Source organism: Sparus aurata, chromosome 21 (genome assembly GCF_900880675.1).
Source record: "Sparus aurata chromosome 21, fSpaAur1.1, whole genome shotgun sequence".
In the NCBI taxonomy this organism is placed as follows: Eukaryota; Metazoa; Chordata; class Actinopteri; order Spariformes; family Sparidae; genus Sparus; species Sparus aurata.
The window spans coordinates 13079367-13103841 of NC_044207.1; the positions used below are offsets into that span (position 1 = coordinate 13079367).

Sequence of the window (24475 nt, forward strand, 5' to 3'; positions counted from 1 at the left end):
GGTGTTTTAACATCCATTTTATTCAAATAATCTCCTTTTCCATTCATCATCTCTGTATAAAAACATACCTTACAATTGCATACATTACTTCCCATACTACAACAATTAAAGGGGAAATATGTGACGGTTTTAGCTGAAAACATTCAAAACTTATCTTAAATTCTTTACAGAATGTGAAGAAACAACAGTTTTGATGGTATGACGTCGATGTCCTGTGTTGAAGAGATATCTACCGAAGTTAGCAAGCTAACTAACTAGCCACGTTCTGTCCACATCCAAAGCTCTTGTGCTTGTTGTATAAACTCCCACCACCACAAGCACAGGAGCTCTGAGCTCCCAGTCTGGACTACGAGTTGCACAGCTAACTGAACTAACTAGCTAACAGCAGTTCAGTTAGCAGTTAGTGGTGACATGCTAACATTGGTTTTTAGTATGAATTCGACAGGTGGCCAATTCTTACATATTGTACCTTTAAACACTTAAATAAATTAAAACTGCCACTGAAATGGAAAGTAAAATTTACCACAAGGTTCAATTAAAATGCTAACAGTGTCGTGTTGTCAAACAGGTTATAGTACAACCACACAGAGGAAGTCTATCAGTAGCTCTGTCCTAACACGAATCTACTCTGACAGCTGCAAAGGTAATCCAGAAGTTGTAAACCTTTCGGTCAAAGATAGTTTAGGTTCAATGCCTGGATGGCCAGTACGAGGGCCATGTTGGTGTGCGCTTTTATACAACAGCGAAGCAGTCAAACTCAGGAGTAAATGGAGGATAAATCCTTGTTACTTTAGCCAGGTCACACCCTGTCATGGTCCATCCCAGACCATTTGGACGGATATTAAAAACACACTAACAAAGACCTTGGTCAAAGATTTTCACCAGACGTTTGATGTGGAAAAGTTTTTGCCGAAGCTCTTTGCACTGTTTCTTCTTTGTCTGGTAGTCTGGTGTCTGGAAGGAAGAGAAATAAAAACAGCTGACATCAGATGTTTCTTGGCTGTATTAGCATTACTAGTAGTAGTTCAACATTTGAGAAATTTGCTAAGTCACTTTTTTTAAGCAGACATTTAGAGAAGAAAGTCAATACCACTCATATCTAAAGCTACAGCCAGAAGACGGTTAGCCTAGCCTAGCATAAAGACTGGAAACAGATAGAAACAGTTAGTTTTGCTTTGCCAAAATTTTGCAATTGAATTATCATGCTCAGTAACAGCTGAGACTCAAGAAAGTCATTTCACCTGGCCAAGAAATCCTATCATTAGACAGAGCCAAGCCAGTGGTTTTCCCTTGCTTACAGTCTTTATGCTAAGCTAAGCTAATTGATTGTTTGCTTTTCTGTGGAGGTTACTAAGGAAACGATTATGGCTTATACTTCTCGGGCTTGGCAGAACAAGCGTAAGTATAAAAGTATTTGCAATAATAACTGACGGACCAGCAACACTTTCAAGGCTTTAGAAGTGTTAAGGCTCAGTTGGCTCATTCACTAAATAAAGTTGCACCTGGATCTATGACCATGGTTAACCCCATTTCCAGTTAATAGGACGTACTAGAAGTTGTGCCCATAATTTGGTATTCATAATGTATCATGGGAGGAAGAAGGTGGATAGCTTCATATTTGACCATTCCGACATGGGAGTAACAGGCTACCAATCTTCTTGTCTGCCTCTCAGCAAAAAAGTGAATGAACATACGCTCAAAATTAAAAATACTCCTTCAACTTGACATTTCATTACCACTGGTCTGATTCCACTTACCCTTTTCAGGTCTTTGAGTCTGTTATACTCATCTGCGACACCCTGAAAATGAAAATATACATTATCTTACTTAATTATACTGACTAAATAGCAGAAGCAATACAAGTCAGTTCTGAATTTGTGGCACAAAGTGGCTCATCTCTTCTACTTTGTGTCTGTGTCGCAGTCCAATAGACTCCTACTGAGAATGAACTAAACTGTTAACTATAATTAAAAGGCCCAGCTATGACTGTATATTCTCCTGGCAGTCGGCTCAAATTTTTCCACTCTGCACTCTTTTTTTGTCCCTACCTGGTACTTCATGGAGCCCTCGTCCAATGTGTCCAGCTCTCGGCTCAGCTTGTGCATCTGGTCACTGATTTCATCCATCTCGGCACAAAGGCTCTTATAACGGGCCAGATCGGAGTCAAACTCCTTCTTGTACTGGCGGCGCTGCTCGTCAGAGATTATCTCTGGGTACAGCCTGGAGTGGGATATTAAGATGAAGACATGAATTGATTATTAAATTAAAATTGAGGCTGTGACAAAAACAGAAGAAAAAAAAAACAGGCTTCTTGCCAGTATGAAATTATAATATTTTTTAACAGTTGGCCAACATGCCTTGAGGAAAATGCATGCTAATGTTTGTAGCATTACAGCATTTTCTTCTGAAATACTGTCTGTTTCAGGTCATGGCACATTGTCTTCATTAATGCTGTGATTAATTAGAAAAAGTTAAGCCTGAAGGAAGTTAGGCTTTTCTCATATTGCTTTTAAATACTTATTAATTTGGGTACAACTAAAGGGTTGTTAAAAACTAACACTGATGCAGATTGTTCTTGCTCCTAGCTACTGATAGCCACCAATGTAGTGATATTCAACAGCTTTTAATTTTAGCATTTTACTTTCTCACAACAACATGTTTGCAATCATAGCAGGTAGCAGAGTGGTGGCCGACCTGTAGAGGTAATCTGTGTGGTCTCGGTCCAGCTCGTTGCCAGTGTCTCCAGTGGTGTAACCAGTTTCATACTGGGACTCCATCATCTCCTGAGCAGCAGCAGGCCTGGGCTGTCGGTCGGTCCTCTGTTCCCTCTCCACATGATGAGGAGGAGGTTTTCTGAAGCTGTCAGTCTCGTCCGAAGAGCTGCTGGACCCAACAGCGACCCTGCTGTTCTGGTACAGAGGCTCAGCCCCCCGACGACTGTTCTTGTCAGCAGAGACACTGTGGATAGACACAAGTATTAGAGTTGTACTTCAACTTCTACAGCTGCATTCATTTGTGAGGGATTCATCAGAGTTTAAGATGGAAAAAGTTTTTTTTGCTCACTGTTGTGTCACCTATTTGTAGTCATTTAATTGCTAATAGTGCTGAGGTTTGAGTGTTATGTTGCCTCAGTGTACTCAGGCCTGGACTAAATATGTCAAGTACTTTGAGTTTTCAAGTATTTGGTGTGGCGCACTTTTCACATGCTTCATTACCCTCTCACATTATTAAGCTTTAGGCTACACAACGCTGATTTAAAATTACATCAACTGTCACTTTACTGAATTTATAGTGATAACTGTGTTGATACTACAAACATATATAATAAACAAAAATCTACCAACTGGTATGTTGTATCATCATAAAAAACATATATTATAGTTGGACCATGACATGATTAAAATAAATACAAATGCAAAGCTATTGCAGTTAATTGTTCATAAAAAATGGAAGTGGAAGATTAAGATTAAGATTAAAATGTGATCTGCTGGTGTGCTACATGAAAAGTTAATGGATTATCAATTTTTTATATTTATCCTAATTGGATGTATCAGCATGAACCAAAATGTCCTAACCAGATGTTGGGGCATTTTAATTAAAGTCACAAATGTCAACTTCATGATGGTGCCAGAGAAAAAGTCAGGGGATAATCCAACAGCTGCTATGATATTCAAGTCTGGGACAGAATGGGAGACTGATTTTGCCATCTGTATAGCCACACCACTAGCCTGTCTTTAAAAAAATAATTTCTGTTTTATTTACATTAGTGCAATCTCCTTCATCCACACATTTGTTATTTCATTAGATGTCTGTAGATAAGTTAAATTATTCTTAAAGTGGGTTGTCTGAGTGAGTTTAATAAATACTTCAGGGCCCATTCTTGATTCTTTATTTAGAGCCCCATTAGCTCCCACAAACTCGTCACTAGTCTTTCTCGGGACCACACATAAACAATAAAAAACGAGTTATAATAACGAAAAAACAAATAAAACAAGAAACAAAACATGTCACATTCCGTATATACAGTACGAATGATTACACGTAAAACAAACACAATGGCCAACAATGGAAATTAAAAAAATAAATCAATCAATAAACAGGAACAAAAGCGAAACACAATCAAAAAGACTCCAAAACGGCAATTGCTTAAAATAATTTCTAGGCAAGATTCATCAATTTAGTTTTTGGCACTTTTTGAATGAAGATCTTTCTGTTCTGTCGAATGTTGGTGCTGGGATATATACCAGGTAGAGGGAGCTCTATAAAGAACATTTCTCATCATATCAACTCCACTGCTGGTGACTGCTTTAAATCTTATTGATCAAATAGAACTTTTTTGTTTGTGATGGCTTTCTTGCCTTTTCTTCTGTGTTCCCTCTGACCTGTGGTGTTCCCCAAGGCTACATCCCTGGCCCTCTGCTATTCTGCATGTACATGCTGCCATTGAGATATATAATGCATAAACACAAACTTCAGTACCATTCTTCTGTGGATGGCATGCAAATGTGCGTTCCATTAAAACCCACTGAAGATGGAAATATTCAGCAGCTATTATTTTGTCTGTCAGACATGAAGCGCTGGTTGTCCCAAAGCATGTTTTCATAGCAGTTCTACTTATAGTTGCTAAGATACTTTTTTGCATCAACCTCAACATCATTTTGGCACTGAGAAGGTCAGGCAATCATCCAGTAGCTGTTGAGATATTTCAGTCTGGACCAAAGTGGTGGACAGACCAACCAAAAGCAGACATTACCATCTGTGCAGCCATGCCGCTAGCAGAGTGAGTTTAACAAATTAATACTTCAAAGCCCATTCTTTATTCTTTTCCACATTAGCTTTCCACAAAGTGGTTGATCATTTTTTAACAAAGTGATACAAAACAATGTATCACCACACAAATCAATCAATCAATCAATCAATCAATAAAACAAGAGCTGGCAAACAAGCCATGCATTTAGATCAGAAGTAATTGAAATTACTATACATTTGAAACAATAGACAATAGTACAAAACAAAATAGTACAGGACAAAACAAAATACTTACAAATAGACAGTACACACAATCAACACAATTCTAGCAATAATCACTATAACATCTATGTAAGATTCATGAATTTTTCTCTTTATAGTGACTTTTTGAAAGAAATGATCTACTTTCAGTCGACTGACAGTGGTGGGGAGTTTTTTTATGGATAAAGAACAGTTCTCATCATGCTATTTATTTGTGGACTTGGCTTCAGAGATGCCACAAAAGTTTAGACTGCTTTAAATCTTATTTATCAAACAAAACTTTTTCTGTAGTGCTCCATGATGCCTCTTCTTCTGAGGCCCCTCTGACCTGTGGTGCTCTCCAAGGCTCCATCCTCAGCCCAGTGTAGTTCTGTGTGTACATGCCGCCACTAAGACATATACAGTACATTTACAAATACTTCAATTCTATTGCTGTGTGGATTAAATGCCAAGTCAAAAACCGGGAAAGACAACAATTTCTTTTACAAATGTGAGCCAGAAACCTTGCTGCAATATTTGACAATTACCTTTCATTTACACAAGTTGTTCAATCACGTTCTTGTCAGTTGAGGGGCATCTCGAAAAAAGTCACACTTTCAGCTTTTACAAAACACAGCTACTGCCTTGTTGTTGTTTTTTAACAATAGAAGAAGATCATATAAGCCCTGTTTAAGTTTTGCCTTTACCTACTTAGCTTCAAAGCTCATCATGGGACAGCTTTCAGTCATATTGCAGATTTTTTTGCTCACCTATGAGCGAGTCTTCAAATCCTCATACTAAGGGTCCTAACACTAAAGGTGACCCAGTCTTACAGTCAGGGTCCTGTCTAAGCATCTGATACCTGCAGAATCAGTGAGGACATCAAATCACCTGTCAAAATGTAAATGTTCAAAGAAAATTGTTTTATTAGTATAGTTATTATTGTTTATTATTGTTGTCTTATTTGCATAATCTGAAAGGTTTAATTGCTGATTCGACCCTGTAAAGCATTTAGTAAATTGCATAAAGTGTATCATTATTATTGTTATTATCATTATTACCTAGACACTACCAGATGACCTTTGCTCACTTGATGTGTATAAAACATGTATATGATATATGACAAAACCCAGTAACCCTAAATACTTGTTTTTCACAAAGAAGTGTGATCTTCAGTAATGAAAACAGGATGTTTGTTTAGTTATTTAAGAACAAAAAAATCAGGCAATTAGTATCTTCTGATTACAGTTTGTTCCCCAAAACTACAGAGTGCACCTTTAATCAGAGTCCTCATAGAAAGGAGGGTGTGTGTTTTTTCATACTATATTGCAGTATTCTTTCGTAACTCATCAGCCATGACCATCACCCACCTGTTGTTTTTATAATTCCCATCACTGTGGATGCTGACAGTCCCGTTGCTGTAGGAGACCACGCTGTTCTCTGCCCTCAGGTCAGGCGCTGCTCTCTCCGAAACAACAACAGTTGGTGCCTGCTGGGTGCTGCGCGCCTCTCCAACATGGTTCACCTAAGATAATATTGGGAGACTGGAATCAGAATCTCTTCATTAAAGAAAAACAACGTCTGAACATTATTCATCCGTTTGTCCTTGTCCAAAATCCCGTATTATGCATCGAGACATATATGAGAAAGTCCTCAACTGGACTCAAATGTCAAATGCAATTTTTATGCTGGAAAGAAATGTGCTTTTCTGAGCTAAATCTGTCACATAATCGGTGAAGTACAAACCTGGAGAGTTCTGTACACACAGCAGAAAGTGTTCAAAAACACGTGGATAAGAGAAGATGTGTACCTGCCAGACATGTTTCTTTGCAGCCAGACACACACACACACATACACACACACACTTGGCCGTAGTCTGACACACTGCAGTAAAAAGAAAAGAAGCTTGTAACATCCGTCAACCCCAGAGGGCAGAAGTCCTTGTCGCACCCCAAATTCTTTCTTTCAACAACTATCAGAGCCACTTAATTGGAAGGAAACACACAAAACCAATTTTCTGAACTGTGTCTGACATGAAATGCATGTTACCGCTGGACAAGTGTGTGCCTATCTGCAGCAATATCTGGAAAAGGCTGAGACAGGAGTGAAATCAGTGGAACAAGCAATGTCTGCTGTTCCATCTTCCTGGACCATCAAGCGAACATGCAGCAGAGTGCCGTGGTACTTTTCTTTTTCAGACGGAAAAACAGCACAATGTTCTTATAAAACACCTACAGCACGTCACAGCAGTGTTACGACCGCAGAAATGGGGGGAAAAGGAATGTAAATACAGTATTATGTAAAGAAAGCACTGTCAAATGATACCAAACACTGAAACTGCATTATGTCTCAATTCATATTGTGTGATGCATAATTAATAACTTCTAGTCTTTGGCCTATTTCTGGATCGCAGCGTAGGATCCATTGAGCTGATGTGAACGTCTGGAAAAAGCTGCCTGCGAAATAGATCTCATTAATGTGGAGCTGGAGGATGATCCTCTGCTGGGAATCCCAGCCACTGCAGTAAAAATGTGCTGTAACAGCCGCTGCATTGTGAAATTCAAGTGTTTTTAATACCTGTTTAATCTCTTTATCATAAAACACAGACGCCTGTGACATAATGTTCAAACTGTTATTTCTTAAAATTCTGTCGATAAGTCTTTAATGTGTTTTCTTACATATTGCACCGTCATAGAAATGACAGGTAGCCCAAAATCTTACATAGGGCACCTTTGATTGATTTAAGCGATAGACAAACTGACCTTAAAGGACAACACAATTTTGTACTGTTTTATTTTGGTTATATGTGGCGGACCCTGCCACCTTTTCTTTGTTGTTTGGACCTTATTTTCCTCTGAGAACAGCCTGTTTATTCAGCTATGGAAGACATATTCATTTCTGTGTTTGTCTTCTCCAAAACTACATAGTGCTCCTTTAGTTATCCTTATCCTTCATGGTTCTGCAACATAAAATAAAAACCAACATCCCTACGAGATATACGAGATGGATATCTCTGTGTGTTTTTTCATACTCCATCTTTGGATATTTACTCTGTCAGGAGGAGCTGCATGCTTGACGCCTCATCACATCATGTTTACAGCGTTGGTTCTGCTCTCCTCTTCCACTTTGAGCCAGTCGATGCAGTCAACATACAATTTTCAAACATTATTCAGTGTTTGCTTTAATTGCATTATACTACATTCTCTTCACTTGGTTACCACTCTTTTCCAGTTCTGTTAAATAGAATGTAACACAAAACACAAGGAAATGACTTCTTTGCCAGGAGTCTAATCTGCGGCGGTGTGTAGCAGTCCCTTAGCATACTGAATCATTTAGCGCCACCACACTCTGTAGGGATTCACACAGCAACTCTGAGGCAACTCAACCCTTTTTATACATTATACATGCCACATACATTATATATGCCTCCCTGCAAGGCAAGCATCTTCACTGCAACACAAGCGTGTCCCAGAATAGGGCCTGCATCTCGATGAAGAGGCTCCCTACACACACTCTGCAGCGATAGATAGAATGTAGGCCAAGGCCTCGCTGGATAAACTGATTGAATATGTTTCTTCCTTTTCAATAATGAGTCATGGTGGACATGGTGCATTCATAGTACACAGCTACTGTAGTACATTAATCACTGCTAAAGGCCACACGAGGCTCCTGCTGTGAAGTACAAACTGCACAGCTTTCATGGGGCTCTGCAGCACCTGCTAAAGGCTGATGCGCTGATGGTCTGGGACTGTGGCTCCCAACAAAATCATGTATATTGTTTTCAGAATTTTCTACACTGTATACGTTCACCTCTTCAGGCCTCCAAAAGATGGAACTCCACAATAAGACCACAAGCTGTGAGGAGTGGTAACAAATAGACATCAGGTTGGTCAGTGGTGAGGGACAGGACAGTTATCCATCTGATTTTCAGATGACTTTCATATAGTAGCGAAAGTCAATAATATTAATAATCATTAATGGGTATGCATCAAGAGGGTGTTTTTCACTTCCTGCCTCACAAACCAATGCGAGGCAACGCACTGTCATGTACAGAGGGATGTAAATGTGCAAATATGTAACCATCAGACATTACACATCTAAGTATTAAAAGTGTTTTTAAAAGAGGAGTTTAAAAAAATACCTAATAGCACAGAACACCAGCCCCTCTTAAATAGGTTTTGGTACATAATATCTGACAATATGATCAATACAACAAATTTCACTGGGCTTTTTTAAGCTCCATCAAATGTTTTAATGACTACAGACATAATGTGGGTACTGTTGTCATTAGTAGCTTTATTGTTGTTAAATATTCAAATTATTGTTGTGCTTTTTAATTGTTTTATATAGTATCATGTTGTATTTTTTTACTTACTTGTGGCTAATGGGGATCCAAATGAATAAATAAACAGATAAATAAAAAACATAGATGGTACACGTTGGACACATTGGGACCATCATATCCATCTACAGTGCAACAGTATCACAACAAGACTCTTGTACCAACTTGTTTATTCGACACAAACATACGTAGTTCGAATAATCGACCAAAGCTCCCATTCTTTAAATTGTTTTGTTATTTTGACATGATCAATTTTGTTGATGTGATTTGATCAATTTCCACAGGACTTTCTGCCTCTTTCACTGACACTGTTCCCACATTGGTATCACATTGCCCATTTATTTGTGCCCTGAATGATAATTTATGTAATACAATGTCATAAATGTTATTCCATTATGACGAGGGTTTGCAAACTGTATGTGGTGAGCTACAGTGGGGTGGTGACCTTGGGGGGGGGGGGAGCGAACTGGCAAGCCAATTGCTGCAAGACAGAAAAAATCTATATACAGACGCATCAATGTGCTGCACTTAAAAATCTTTTGTTTGTACGTTATAAGAATCTGTCAAGCTGAGAGTTCAGAGCAAAACCTCTGGGTGCAAACTCCAGTGATTTTAGTTTATTATAACGAGAATAGTGTCAGTAAAGGAACCAGTAACCGCTGTGCAATCCCCATTGCTGGCGAAGGTTTATTAATACATTTATTTGTTGAAATATATGATGCAATTTGCTTCAAACCTTCATAGTTCAGTGCTTAAGAAAAAAAAGATTTAGAAGTAAATGTCTGACAGTAAAATGTCAGCTGCTTTGGTCATTTTAGTCTTTCACAACCTCTTCTGGTTGCACGGTGAGTATACGATGATGACTGTGTGCGGTAAAAGCAAAGTGTGTAATGAACTGATAAAAAAAAATGAAACTTGAAACCTCGCTCTTGACACAAGGTGAATTACCCTAAAGAGGTCTCTTGACCTGTTTCCTTTCACGGGAAATCCTATAATGTTGCTTGTCACCCATTTTTATAAAGTTCCCTGTTGTTATCATTAACTAAACTGTGATGACTGGTCTGGTTAATGATCAGTCAGGGTGAAACCTGGGTGTGCCGAAGATAAACAGCCGCGTTATCTGAGTCAGCAGCAGCAGGTAATGTTAGTGAAACCTAAGTGGAGAAATTAAAAACTTAACGACGTGTTTGCCGTATAGATATCGGCCCTGAACTTTATACATGCGGTAAGATGAAAAGAGCAAACATGAGACTGTAAACACTCTCGTGGCTCTTGTGTCTTTATCAGGCCGTAGGAGTAGAAATAAACATAAACCACAGGTCTTTGTAGAATTACTGTATATAATATGTAATCAAAAATTAATAAATCTCACCCAGTCCTGTACATCCTGCCCTTCTGAGGGCCTGACCAGCGGCTCATCCCAGTAGATGTTGGCTTTGCCGTGGCGCCAAATCTTGCTGCGGGTCTTGTAGGCGTAGAAGGCAGACAGGGAGAGGGCCAACACCACCATCAGCCCCAACACTAGCGCAACCGCCTGAAGAGGGAAAGTGAATTATAGATCAGAATAGGATAAAATAGAAGAGAATAGAAACAAAAAAACGAAATAGAATAATCACCTCCTCGGGGTCCATGTAGCAGTAGTGGTGCAGGTATTGATTGTACAAAGGGAACCCCCCGGGAAAACCAGCCCCCACGCTGCCGCTGAGGCTGGGACTGCCCTGGATGTTCTGGCACATCATCAGCATGGGGTTGTAGAGCATGCTCTGTGAGCTCTGAGACATCGGGTTCACCCCGATCACAAAGATGATGTCTATGATGCCCTTGAAGTCAAAGAAGAGACACGTTGAATCACAGAAATGATTCAAGTGCCTTCATTATTGTCTTTGAATGATAAAAAACCAAAAGAATGTTCTCTTAACTGTCATACTTTAGCAGATACTAGTTCATACTTCAACAGTCAATTCTGAACATTTTTCTGTCATGTTTAGCCAGTTTAGTAACATGTCTGAACTCTTAATTAAACATTTAGGGAGGTTTTCATTTGTCCCCTGTGGACAAAAGACAACAATGGTAAACAGGTTTTACACTGTGAATCATAAAAGCCAGGAAAACGATTACCTCAGAATTACCAAGTATATTAGAGTAGCCACAGGCACTAAGAATAACTATAATAACTATATAGAAACAGCCGATCTTCTTCTTCTTTAAGTGTTTTGTTTACAGTGTGTTCCCGCTGCCCTAATAGCACAAAAGAAATGTAATTACAGTTTAAAGCTGCAGGAAAGCAGCTTGTTTGATATTACATGAAACGTCTCACTGCAACAAGTTCTAGTACCACTGATCTCACTGAGAGTCAACGAAAACTCTCATTTAAACTTACACATATTGATTTTGAATATTCATACAAAGTACAATTATACGACTCAACTAAGAGAGAGTACAGCATAGAGGGGGCTGAAATGGGACTTAATACCACAGAATGCAGCATGGCTCTCACTACTGATGTTTAAAGGTGTAATTTGTCAGAAATGGCCAGAATTTGAAGGTAGCTCCAAAACTATAGGGGGCAGCATAACCACTTCCTGCTGCTCACTGTACTCCAGCCCCGAGCAGGAGCGCCAGGCTTTGAAGACAGTTTTCGTAGTGGCCAAACTGTGTCATTACAACGTCACGTGATGCACTGCAGCCCAAAGAGACATTGTCAAAGAAACGGTGGATGCATTTTTCTAGGCATCACACAAGAAATGACTCGTTTTACTGTCATAACTGGAGCCATTTGGTCCAATAACATTTGGAAATTCTAGAAGTGTGCACACTTTATGGGCCACACAATGTGGATGCTATGCGGAGGAGCCCCAGCCGGAAGTCAAGCATTTATGGCTTCATGTGCCACTAAGCAGACTTTATAGGAATGAATGGGGCTCCGCCTCGAGGACTGTGTCCAGTAATTATAGCTCCATGACTGTACTGGACTTGCTCTTTGCTGTAGCTATGTTTGGCTTTAGCAACTAGCTTCCATGCTAGCTGCTTTTAGCATGTAGATCAGTTAGATGTGGAGGTAAATGGCACATATTAGCTGACAGCAGTCTTTGGCGTATTTTTCTCATTAGTAAGAAAAACAGGTGTAAAAATAATATCTTTCCAGAGTGAGTAGCGAACTCACTGCTTTAACATCTCCTGGTTAGCATGCTAACTTCAGACAGTTCATCAGCAACTTTAAGCCTCCTCACACTCTATTGATAATGATGGCTCATTTTTTATGAATTGCTCCATAAGGATCATCCTGACACGCTTTGTGTGGTGACACTGACCTGCAGGACGGCTAGGATGATATCACAAATGAACACAGTGAGGTAGAAGCTGCATCCTCGCATGATCCGTGACCGCGAGAAACTCGCCACCAGGAACCCCAGTGAAAGCAGGAAGTTAATGGCTGCCATTGAAATCATGGCCGCCTTGGCAGACTGTGGCGTCATGTAGGAGCTACCGTAGCCATAGCTGCCTCCATAATATCCAAACTCCGCCCCTGTGGCGCCCCCTCCAACCCCGACACCGTAGCCCCCGTACCCAAATCCATTCATGTCCCACACCAAGGTGGAGGCCACGCAGGCGAAGATGACGAAACACATGAGAACTGTGGCTCCTTGGAAGGTTTTGACGAAGCCGGGAGGAGAGAACCAGCGGTAGAAGTGTTGAGGCTTCTCCTCCATGTAGTAGGAGTCTGCAGGGGCATTAGGGGTGTAGGGGACATACTGGCTCTGAGGGGAGTGAACGCTCCTTGGGGGGTAGAAGGCTTGGGAGTTGGTGCTGTACGGCGGGCTGTACACAGGGGGGCTGTACACAGGGGGGCTATCGTAGTACCGAGGCTCATACATGGTGGAGACGTTTTTACTGGAATTTCACCTGGAAGAGGGAAGAAAAATATGACTAAATAAGTCCATGTTACATGTTGTAATATCATCATAACACTTAACATAGCTTATACATGTATCTGCATCAGGGATGCCTGAAGTCAGTCACAGGTTATTAATCTGAATGGCCAGAATAACTTGTATGTGATTAAACAATAATTTGCAACGATTCACAAGAGCTACAGCAGACAGCAAACTTGAACACCAACATGTTACAGGTCAAAGCAGCCACATCAACTACAGTCATCAACAGCAGGCAAATGAAGGAGAGAAATTACCCAGAATCCCTTAAAAAATGGCTCAGTTTGGGAGTTGTTCAGTAAGGAGAAACTTTATAAACTTGGTGAAGCGCTGTTTCTGATAAATTCTTAATCATTTGGGCCTTCTTGTATTTCACATGTCATATCCTAGTTTTTCTTTAGTCCCAACATCCATGATCAGCACTTAAAAAATAGCTTGGAAGCTGGCAAGTTGAAACCTGTGTGCTGGACTGATGCTTCGATGAGTAAACTGACTCTTCAAATTGAAAGTGTGGACACAGAAAATGAAATATCTTCACTCCGAATGCCTGCCTCTTGGCCCTTTGAGCACTGTTTTTCTATTCCAGTGCAACTAGGCTTATTCTAATCTGTCTCTGCTGCTCCTCTCTGCCCTTCATTCACCTCGGTCCAGCCCTGAACCCTCTCTCAGGTGTCGCTGACCCACACTTCATCACTCCAGAGGAACAGGCTTCAATAATTCAGAGGGACAGCAGATAAGAGGCGAGCCGGGGCAGCCATGCAGGGTGTTTACTGCAGGAGGGGGAGAACCACAGATGTGTTCCTGACCTGTTCTGCACCTACAGTGTGTGCACTGAGTAAAGGGGAGCGACAGAATGAGCCCAGTCAGGTGTGGAAGAAGTGTTTGGGGTTTTTTCCTGATCAATTGCAGAGTTGATGACTCTGACTTTGAGCTGATGACTTTTGAGTGAGGATAAAAAGGCAAAACAAAAATAACTTCATGTTTCCTTTTTAATTCCATTCCTTTTCTGCACCTGAACTACACCAGTCTATAAAAAAAATTCTGCTGATTCACATCCAACCACACAAACTAATACACACGACGCTTGTGTCCACTACAGGCCTGACATCTGAGCACTTTGATACGCACTGCTCAAAACGAACTGCCAAGTCATTAAATAATGTTGAAAGTCTTTTTTTTTTTCTTTCCAAGTTCTTTACAAACATTCAACAGATCAAATGATCCAACAGGATGTATTGATTTAACTGTGAAAAGATGCAGTAGGAAAACACTTACCCACACACTAAAGAAAACGTTCCTCCACTTTGAAGGCGGTCGTCCATGTGAGCTCGTCTCTCTCCTCACACCGTCCCCTTTAAAGCTCACCGACGGCCATAAACAGCGTCATCCTCCATGATGGACATGATTCCCGACCAGACAGCCCGTAAATGAAACCTACAGCCGCCTGAGTCCCCGTGGGCCCTGAGGAGCGGCGGAGCGACTCGGGCCGCAGGTCACCTGCTGACTGACGGCTCCGACGTGCTCTGTGATTGGCTGCGGCCTCCTCCACATTGAAACATTAGCAGACTGAACCCTGAGACAGGTCAGCTCCTGACAGACCGTAACGATGTGGACGAGATGATGACTCACAGCTTCGTGGTGATAATACTTTATGAGTCATCAGTATGATGATATAGCTGCAGACGCAACTTTATTACAGACGTTCAGGGCTGAAAAAAAAAATATATTTGATTAGAGGATCAAGAGAAAAAATATATTTAATATAATCGATTCATTGTTTAAAGGTGCACTGTGTAGTTTTGGCCTGAACAAACTGACCATAAAAGACAACACACTTTCATACTGTTTTACTGTTTATATGTGGCGGACCCTGCCACCTCTCTAGCCTCAAGCAGTTTTCTGGGGACCTTGTTTTCCTCTGAGAACAGTTTGTTTATTCAGTTATGGAAAAAATAAATATTTCGGAGTTTGTTTTTTGACCTCATTAATTATTGTAAATATTAAGTTTCTGAGTTTGAATGTCTTCTCCAAAACTAGATAGCGCTCCTTTAATTTGTCCTTCACGGTTCTGCAACATAAAATAAACCAACATCCCCACAAGATATCTCTGTGTGTTTTTGCATATCCCATCTTTGGATATTTACTCTGTCAGGAGGAGCAGCACGCTTCACAGCTCATCACATCATGTTTAGAGCGTTGGTTCAGTAAATATGTAAATATTACAATTCTGAATTTCTTCTCCAAATGACATAGCGCCCCTTTAAGTCAACTTTCAAGTAAATACTTCTCAACTGTGAGAATCTGCTTTCCTTTGTTTCATGCGACAGTCAACAGAAGTACATTTTCAAGTTATGAACTGCTGAAGATGTCTCTTGAAGTTTGAGGAAAATATGAAGGACATTGTTATTTACTTGTTTATGACATTTGTTTTTTTTGATTGACAAAGAAACTCTCAGATTATAAGGTAATTCCAAAGGTTTTTGTTTTTTTTACTGTTAACAATTAAATGCTTGACAAACCATTTATAGAGTGATTGTTTATTGTCAAGTTGCAAATGAGGTTTATAATACTTTGTAAATGGCTGATCAATACTGTGTAGTAGTGATATACTGTGTAATATCTTTAAATAGTATCTGGAAGGCCATGATAAAGTTGGCGATTAAAAAGCCTTTATAATTGCTTGATAAATGGTTTATAAAACATTTCATTGCTTGTTTACAGTGAAATAGCAATTAATTCAAGTTTAATCAAATTTACCATTTATTAATCATTTATTTATTAATCATGATACAGTGTTACCAAATACTGTAGTCAAATAGATAGTTTAAACTGGTACCATCCAGAGTACAGCTGGTGTTTTCCAACAGATTAAACAGTATAACTGTGGCTTCACTTTACCTGTGTCCACACCACTTCACAGCAGCTGTCAGTCTGCAGTGGACACCACAGTCTTTATGACTGCCAGACTAAAATATCCAAATGACAACCAAAGGACCAGAAGCCCTGTCCACACAGTAGAAAACACTTTCATGATGTGATCTTATAGACGCTGATGTAAGTGCGGTGAGGTCACTGCTGCATCAGAACAGAAAAACAGCACTAATGATGAAGCACACACGTGTGATTTAACATCTGGAGGGACACCGCAAGTTAGCTAATGTTTGGGAGTTTGGCCAAATAGCAGCTGACTCCAGAAAAAGAACAACACAGACTGTTATTATGTCACCACATTACCGAGATGTTTTCTATCACTGTTTGTAAAAATATGTCGGATAAATCAACACATCTGTTGTTTGTAAAACAGGAACATGAAACTTTTTTTTTAAATACTTTTTTTTATATACAATAAAGAATGAATAAGAATTGTGTTTTTTGCTAAGTCACAGAGGATTCATTTTTAGTCCTTCTGTGGCTTGTGTCACTTAAAAACATGTTTTGGATTTTTCTAAAATTACTCCCCGAGCACTGACACAATCTCCAGCAGTCAAACCCAGAAAATGATTATAAACAAGATTTGTTCTTTTTCTATTACACAAATTGTTTTCAACAACAATTTGGAACCAGGATAAAAGGCACAATAACACAGTTTTGTCTGTTTACTTTGCCTGACATAGTTTTTGTTCAACAGTAACAATCTAAAATACTTGAGATATAATTATGACGCTGCACTGAATTGTGAACCCATAATTCTTATATACTGTACCTGAAGTTAGAGGAAGGATACTTTTTTATAGACTACAAAGCTAAGGGACAATAAAAATCATGGATCATGGCTAAGATAAGACACGGTGAGATGAGGAAATATGTACCTTTATTGATCCCCCCGTACAGGAAATTCAAATGATGTTGTTTAACACCAAACAAGGTTCTCATGTGGTGGTAAGTTAAACCAACCATCAACACAGAATCAAGGAGAAGTTGGACAGAAAACACAAAATGGCAGTGCAAATTAGAAACAGCATGCAAAGCATGTCAGTAAACAAAACTGGATCACATAAACATTTACAGATTTGTTTTGTAAAAAAAAAAAAGAAGAAGTACAAATCAGCAGAAGTTTAAATTAAAACACACACTGAATCAACATGTTGCCCCTCAGCGACGACATAATGACATGAATACGTATAATAAAAAAAATTAAACATGACACATAACAAAAGCTGCTCAAAGGGAGTGTACCATGTAGCCCTTATAATTTATAATGTTGTAGCTCAGGTGTGATTTAAACCAGGTTTTATGTCCACTATAAATTCACCTTGATGAATCAGTTCATTCAATACAGACAGAATTCAAGGAAGGCAATCAGGTGCTGTAGACATCTCTACACGGGCTTCTTCATGTCTGGCCGCTTGCCATCATTTCCTGATCAAAAATGCGGATTCTGTTTTTGATGTGACTTAATTTGGCCTTTAAATAGTCACAGCGTTCTTTCTTCTCCAGGAAGGCATGGTCCTGTAAAAACACAAAGTTCAATAAAACATTTCCAGAGGTACCCACATTTTATGATGGAAGCAATGCTATTTGCATGAGTGGACAGCTTTATTAAAGAAGCAAACATTGCTAGGGTGTTGAGACAGCGTCACAACACAAATCAGGGTCACACTCTCACTTACGCTCTTCTTTTCCTCGTAGTTTTTCAAAATGCGTTGAATCCTCTGCTGTTCCTAAGAGATAAATAGAATGATATCTCAATGATTGTTTTACAAAATATCACTTAAAACACACAACAGTCTGCATCCCGTAAATAGTTATATTTGTGTGAACATTCAGGTGGCTGGAATGTTTCCACGGTCAGTGAAGAAGCTTGTTCTGCACCCATCTCACCTCTTGGCTTTTTCCATCTCTGAGGAGTCGAGCCATCGCGGCATCCAGCTCTCTGAACTTACTGAGCGTGGTGCTGATGTCTCTGTGGAGGTCTTTGTATTCCTGAAACTGGTCATTGAAAACAGCTTTGTACTTTTCCCTTTCTTCCACACAGCTGATCTCTGGATACTTTCTGTACGGGAGGATTTCAGGGAAAGTCAGTAAGATGATCCCTTTATTTTGCTTGTTTTTGAGTTGTCAGTCAAAACCATTTAACATGCACAGTTTGAATGTTCACTCACATGGCGTAGTCTGCGATGATGTGTACTTTGGGGGTGTATTCAGACGCTGCGGCTCTGTTCAGACTGACCGTGTTCTTATGGACCTCAGGGGCCGGCGCGTGTTGTCTGGTATAGTCTTGACGTGGAAACTTATCCACCTCGTCCTTGAATGATATGCGCTTTATTTTATGATTGGTTAGCGGGATGGACTGGTGAAACTCCTCCCGGGGCTGAAGGTAAGAGAGAAAAAGTATTATTCGGAAAATATGAACCACAAAAACGAAAGTACTATTGCACACAAGTACATCTGCATCCCTGTGACATCAGTACAACGAGCATGCTAAGAGGCCTTGAAGCAAATACGCGCCGGAGAGATTTTTTCCGAGAAAAGCACAGCCAGGGGGAAAAACCGCCACACTCTTTCTGCTAAGCCCCTGACGTTGCATTCCCTCAGCTGGGAGATTGAATTATTATGTTCACTCCTGGCCTTTCTTTTGACATCAAACACATTAGCTGACCATGCTGTTTCTCACCCGTAGGTGGTGGCTGTGATGCTCGATAACATGGACTCCTTTTTGAAAGCAGTAATAAGCTTGGCAGCTGCTGAAGGTAACAATCACGAGTGGTTGGAGCATCACAACAATAGCACGTCTATTTTTAATGTGCTCATCTTTAGTATGTTGTACTGAGCATGCAGATGTCCACATGTAGCGTTAGTGTATCTCAGCCAACTGTGGGGATTTATGCTGTTAGATATAAGCTTTGATATTATATGTATATCAATATGTCTGATTTTGTCTCTTTTGTCACACAAAACTTTTAGCCAGCATCTGGCACAACAGTAACATATCTCTGGTCTAATGCTGATGCGTCCAATAGAATATTGTGTTGGATGTGTACTGGATTGCTTCATGGGCATGTTGTGCTAGTTAAATTGTATCAAATGCCAATTGTTTTAGCGGCCTGATGTCATTCTGTTATAGGGGGATAAAACTCTCTACGTGTTTCGTATTTCTACGAAATGGTGGTTCTAATGGTGGTTAGAACGGTGGTTCTAAACCCAGGATCATAGATTTGTATAGAAGGCCTAGACACCAGACGCAAAGATTCAAACCAATGACAACTGCTAGCCAAGCACCTACACATTTTTTTTCTTCTCTAGATTCCGGGTTTACTTTCTGGATTTGTAACCCAGCAGTATATGCGCAGCAGAGTTTCCTCAGTCGGCCAACACTCCACGAGGTCCTACTCAGCCCGCAGAGTTTACATAGTGATGACATCACAGATTTTTTATTTGCCTGTATGACTTGCCAGTTTCAATGTGGCTCAGAGGCTGTTTTTGTTGTTTCCCAGTGAGACAGGGATTTTGAAAACAGTAACACAAAGATAGAAAAAGGGAGGTGAATACTGTGGGGAGTACTCAGTCAGTGGCTGGCACACATCTGGTGAGTCAGACTACGTTGCTAGCTCTGTGTTTTTAGCCATGCTACTAGTCTATGTCGGTTGGTTAGTTGGTCCAACTGAAAAAGTTTTGACAACATGCCAACATGCTAATCTAAGATGCTGAACAGCATTAGATAAACACGGCTTGGTAGCCTTGTTATGGTGAGCATGTTAGCATACTATCTAGCTCAAACCAGAATGGTGCCCATCGCCTCAAGCATGGATTTAAAGTCCCCTGCCACAGGGCAGATGACACGGCCCTTACAGAGTGGATCTAATGTTGGTATATGCTCATTAGCTATTGTCAGTTATCTGGTGCTGTCCATTCACAATTAAACTCACAGTAGATACCACAGGAGGCAGCAGGGTTACCTGCATTTAACTGCATGCAACTTTGCCCCTCATCATTCAATATCTATACCACATAATACTAATATTATTATCAAGACACTATATTTCATTGGTAATATTAATCATGGCTGTATAAACTAAAAAATGTCTCATTATTTGACATGCATTGAGAAAATATCATACATGTCGAAGCAGAAGAAGAATGTCTACTTCAACTTTAACATTTATACAAAGAAGTCTACACGGTCAGCAGTGTTCAGAAAAACACAGTTTACAGCTCTAGGACGAATCCTTGTTGACTGCTGTGGCCATCAGCCAGCAGAAAGAGCTGACATATCAATACTGACAAATGGCACACTCGATGCAGATTGTGGACTTGACTGACTTTAAATCTCACTGGATTTGATCCGCGACTGTTGTCGGATCATTTGCAATCAGCAATACGATCACTTACTCTCGCCACCGATAAATGTGCTTTTTGATCCGTCACATGTTCTTAAAGCAAGGTGAGAAAAAAGAGCGCGAGGCTTGAACTTTGCTTCAACAGTCTCTTGTCTCACACCTCAGGCGAGAGTGTGTGACAGAGGGGATAGATATTTCTAGCAGCTGAGAACAAAACATCCGAAAGTGACAACACTTTAAAGGGGAAATTCGCACTTTTTGTAAAGGTTCTAGATCGTAAATTCAGCCATAGTTCTGTGCTGTATTGACGAGGGAACACCTCCATTAGACTAATGAACTGTACCTGGTTCTCAAAGTACTCTCTCTCCCTTCGTGTGGCCTCATGCCTCCACATCTTCAGACACACCAGGAAGCTTCCCAGATACATTGCCATGTTGATGAAGATGAAAGCGGTTCCGGCCATCTGGCCCCCGTCAACCCGACACAGATTGGCCATGATGGGGTTAACGCCTATTGTCGTGAAGCACAGCCCCCCGCGGTTCAAGTCGTTCAGGTAGACAATCCCTGCCGCCATGTAGAGCAGGAACATGACCACGTTGATGAAGGCCTCCGTTAGAGGCCACCAGGGGGAGTCGAGGAGGATGGTGCGGTAATACATAGTCATTCCAATCACCAAGAGAGCGAAGGTTAGAATCCAGGAGACTCCAGCTACAGCCAGGATAAAGGGAGTCATAGGACCTCTGTAGCTGTACCCGGACAGGCCCAGACCGTTGTTATACGCACCGTTATAGAGTCCGTAGCTGTTGGACCACTCGCTGTCTTTCTGGATGTAGGCGATGACACAGGCAAAGACCATGCCCCCAAAGAGGAGCTGAAGTCCAGCGAGAAGTCTAAGCAGGCCTGGCCAGGACTTCAGATAAGAGTACTTCTGATTATACACTTCCAGCTTCTCAGCGTAGTACTCTGCAGGGTGGATGCTGGTCAGGAGAGATTCCTCTTGCGGGGCCAGATCAAACAGATCATCAGACGGGCTCTCCCTTAACAAAGGCCTATGGGAGTTCTGGCTCGAGCTGCCCAGTGATTCAGTCCAGTTCTTGCGCTCCAGTATGGGACTCACAGGAGGGCTCACTCTGGTCCCATTAGGAAGGATCTGGATGCTTCTGTTGTGGCCCTCATTAAAACTGTCACTTTCCTTTGTCCATTTATGGATGATGCCGCCCCATGACTGAGGGAGAAGGGACTTCAGCCTGTCCTTCATGCTCCCTTTTTTCTCATCGCCCTCCTTCGCTTCATAAGGGGGAGTGCTGGATGTGCGGCCTGTGGAGTTAGTATCTCCATCATCTGTGATATTATCGGGTGTGGGTGTGTGAGTAACCCACACAGGCACTGGTGGATCACTGATGGAGTTCCTCTCACTAGAGGAGGACCCGACCACGCCGTCCGGCTCTTGTCTATTGAATTTCCTACTCCAGCTTTTCATGCTGCTGGCTGATTAGGGTGATTCATTGAAAAAGAAGTGATCTCACAATCCTTATGAGGCATGGAGCTGCAAAAGGGGGGGGGGGGGGCAAAAAGATTAATTATTAGTTATGTAGAATACCCAGACAAGCATATATATCATAATTAAATAATTTTAAATATTCAATGACAGTGGTCCTTTTTCTGGCAATTAATCTTGAAGAACCAAACCTGTGTGTTTGCAAGATTATAGTTCCTTCACTACAAATCTGCAAACTTATTAATGTAAATCCAATGTATTCACCATCTAGGTAGAGACTAACTGTATCTGTCTTGGCGCTATGCAGGTAGTGTTCAGTTGGATGACCTGTGTAAACTGACATAATCTGCATGCACTACATAACTAATGTGGGTGTTGAGAACCGATAGCAGTACGATCAAAATAGATATGATACGAACGTAGATCAAAACCATGTGTAAATGCAGAGAACCCTGGATCATATGTCATTATACAGATATACAGATGTGTCTACACACAGGTCACATGTTAATACACGGTGTAAATGAGGCCTGTGAGTGATCTCTTTATGAAGTAATTTGATTAAGTCATTATAGAATCAAAATATTGATTACAGAGGCTTTAAACTTGAGTTGTATGATCCATCACAATAATAAAAAGGCTCATGTTTTACATGGTAGGACTTTTATAGTTTAAGTGCAGACTGATCAAAAATGATGCAGACTTAAATGTACAATATGCAACCATTTTGTTTTAGACATTGAAAAAATGATCATCAACGGGCTGTGAAGAAATAACAGTTTTGACATTATGTCAGAGATGTCAGAGACTGTGTTTCATTTCCATTTCCATCTACTGAAGTTAGCATTGGTAACGTCAGCTGGTCCTGCCTCGTAATACAACTCTGAACTCCCAGTCTGGATCGTGACCTGCACGGATAACTGAGCGAACTAGCTAACGGCAGCTATAATTAGCAGCAGTTAGCAGTTACTGTTATGTTACTGTTACTGTTGTGACATGCTGCCTCCTCTTTGTTTGGATTTACCTTCAACCGGTGGCAGATTATACACCTTTAATGGTAATTAGAGTTAAGGTAATTAGTTAAGGAAGTGTCTGGAACGATAGCAGAAACACTGATAGAAACACACCTGCAAGCTCAAACTTAGAAGTTTCATATTTACAGGATTAATGTGGTTATGATACAAACTCAGAAATATTTATTTTTTCCATATCTGAATAAACAAGCTGTTCTCAGAGGAAAATAAGATTCCCAGAGCTCTGTTTGAAGCTAGAAAGGTGGCAGGGTCCGCCACTTACAGATAAAGTAAAACAGTACAAATCTGTGTTGTCCTTTAAGGTCAGTTTTTGATTCAGTCATGAAGATGAATAGTATGTTTATTTAGTTTTTTTAAGTCATTAAAAAAAAGTCAGTCAATGAAGATCTTCCTCTTCTGATTAAAAACTACATAGTGCACCTTTAACTTTGACCTGTGGGTTTCATACCAAAACACAGCACACATGTAAGAACAACACCTGACTCTGCCACAGTGGAACAACTCAAACAGGGACCACAACGTGACAACTGTAGCTCAGGCTCGACTAATAACAGAGGAGTTTAAGCTGTGCAGTGACACAGCAGGCTGCTTCGCGAGCTCTTAACACACAGCAGCAACAGCCATGAAACTGTCACATCACATCCCAGTGGGAACACGCTGATAACAAATAGCATATGTGGTTGTAAGACGGTAAAATAATTTCAGAAGCAACAACTTCTCTTACCCGTTTGACCCTGACTTGTCTCTGTGGTCAGAGTGGCTGCTTGTGAGGAACCAGGAACTGATACCTAGTGCAAAATGGCTGCCGTGTCCAGCAGGCCCACACAGCTCACCCTCTTCAGTCTCTCAGGTGACTCACTCCTGGTGTTAGATGTTCAGTTCCGCACACGCAGGGCCACTGGCCAATGTGTGTGGAGACGAGAGGGGGGAGTAAAAGCTTAAACATTAAACCTGAACCGCCCCTGTGCTGGTGCTGACTGGCACCACTAGGTTAATCTGTGGGGGAGAGAGAGAGAGACAGAGAGAGACAGAGAGAGAGGGGGAGCGAGGCTGAAACTGTTGACATTAATAAAACTGAGCAGAGGAGGTGGAGGTGATGCATGTAACCCACAACAGGTGCCATTCACGCTGCTCGCTGTTCATATTTCCGGCACTTTATTGATAGGCAAAGGCCAAAAAGTTGATAATCCACTCATTAATACTACTTCAGCGACAGGACTTGTATTGTCTAATAATACTTCAAGCATTACAGATATCACTTTAAACCATCAAAAACAGTGGCTTGTCCCGAAGATTACACTTATTTTTGGAGACAAGCGTGTGTTTGATATCAGCCCTAGGATGTCAATTACATCTCATATCTAAGATCTGTGAAATACTGCTTTATCATCCTGTCTTTTATG

General features: G+C 40.7%; 2 protein-coding genes across 3 annotated transcripts; both read right to left on the reverse strand.

Annotated features, from left to right (window-relative positions):
• Position 1: 1 nt before the first annotated feature.
• On the reverse strand, positions 2-14796 carry LOC115572975 (occludin-like). 2 transcript variants are annotated; one of them, XM_030403522.1, is made up of 9 exons: positions 14543-14796; positions 12643-13234; positions 10948-11151; positions 10704-10865; positions 6360-6514; positions 2695-2958; positions 2049-2220; positions 1758-1799; positions 2-954 (listed from the first exon to the last, which is right to left on the reverse strand). In XM_030403522.1, the coding sequence occupies exons 2-9, from the start codon at positions 13204-13206 to the stop codon at positions 853-855; spliced, it is 1665 nt and encodes a 554-aa protein (XP_030259382.1). In that variant the 5' UTR covers positions 13207-13234; positions 14543-14796; the 3' UTR covers positions 2-852. The 2 variants fall into 2 exon arrangements, with proteins under 2 accessions (XP_030259382.1, XP_030259381.1); XM_030403521.1 differs by having other exon boundaries at positions 14539-14796.
• A 2261-nt stretch (positions 14797-17057) lies between these two features.
• LOC115572095 (MARVEL domain-containing protein 2-like) lies at positions 17058-24256 on the reverse strand. The gene is made up of 6 exons (XM_030401910.1): positions 23797-24256; positions 20884-22086; positions 18366-18574; positions 18085-18256; positions 17874-17924; positions 17058-17712 (listed from the first exon to the last, which is right to left on the reverse strand). The coding sequence occupies exons 2-6, from the start codon at positions 22018-22020 to the stop codon at positions 17596-17598; spliced, it is 1686 nt and encodes a 561-aa protein (XP_030257770.1). The 5' UTR covers positions 22021-22086; positions 23797-24256; the 3' UTR covers positions 17058-17595.
• Between the last annotated feature and the right edge of the window lie 219 nt (positions 24257-24475).

Excerpts from the sequence above, each read along its gene's own strand:
- LOC115572975 (XM_030403522.1), bottom strand. The coding sequence starts at position 13,206 with ATGTATGAGCCTCGGTACTACGATAGCCCCCCTGTGTACAGCCCCCCT. Across the intron at positions 10,866-10,947 it reads GCTACATGGACCCCGAGGAG|GCGGTTGCGCTAGTGTTGGG; the intron begins GTGATTATTCTA and ends TTCCCTCTTCAG. Across the intron at positions 2,221-2,694 it reads CACACAGATTACCTCTACAG|GCTGTACCCAGAGATAATCT; the intron begins GTCGGCCACCAC and ends ATCCCACTCCAG.
- LOC115572095 (XM_030401910.1), bottom strand. The coding sequence starts at position 22,020 with ATGAAAAGCTGGAGTAGGAAATTCAATAGACAAGAGCCGGACGGCGTG. Across the intron at positions 18,575-20,883 it reads GAGAGTACTTTGAGAACCAG|CCCCGGGAGGAGTTTCACCA; the intron begins GTACAGTTCATT and ends TCTTACCTTCAG. Across the intron at positions 18,257-18,365 it reads ATCATCGCAGACTACGCCAT|AAAGTATCCAGAGATCAGCT; the intron begins GTGAGTGAACAT and ends CCTCCCGTACAG.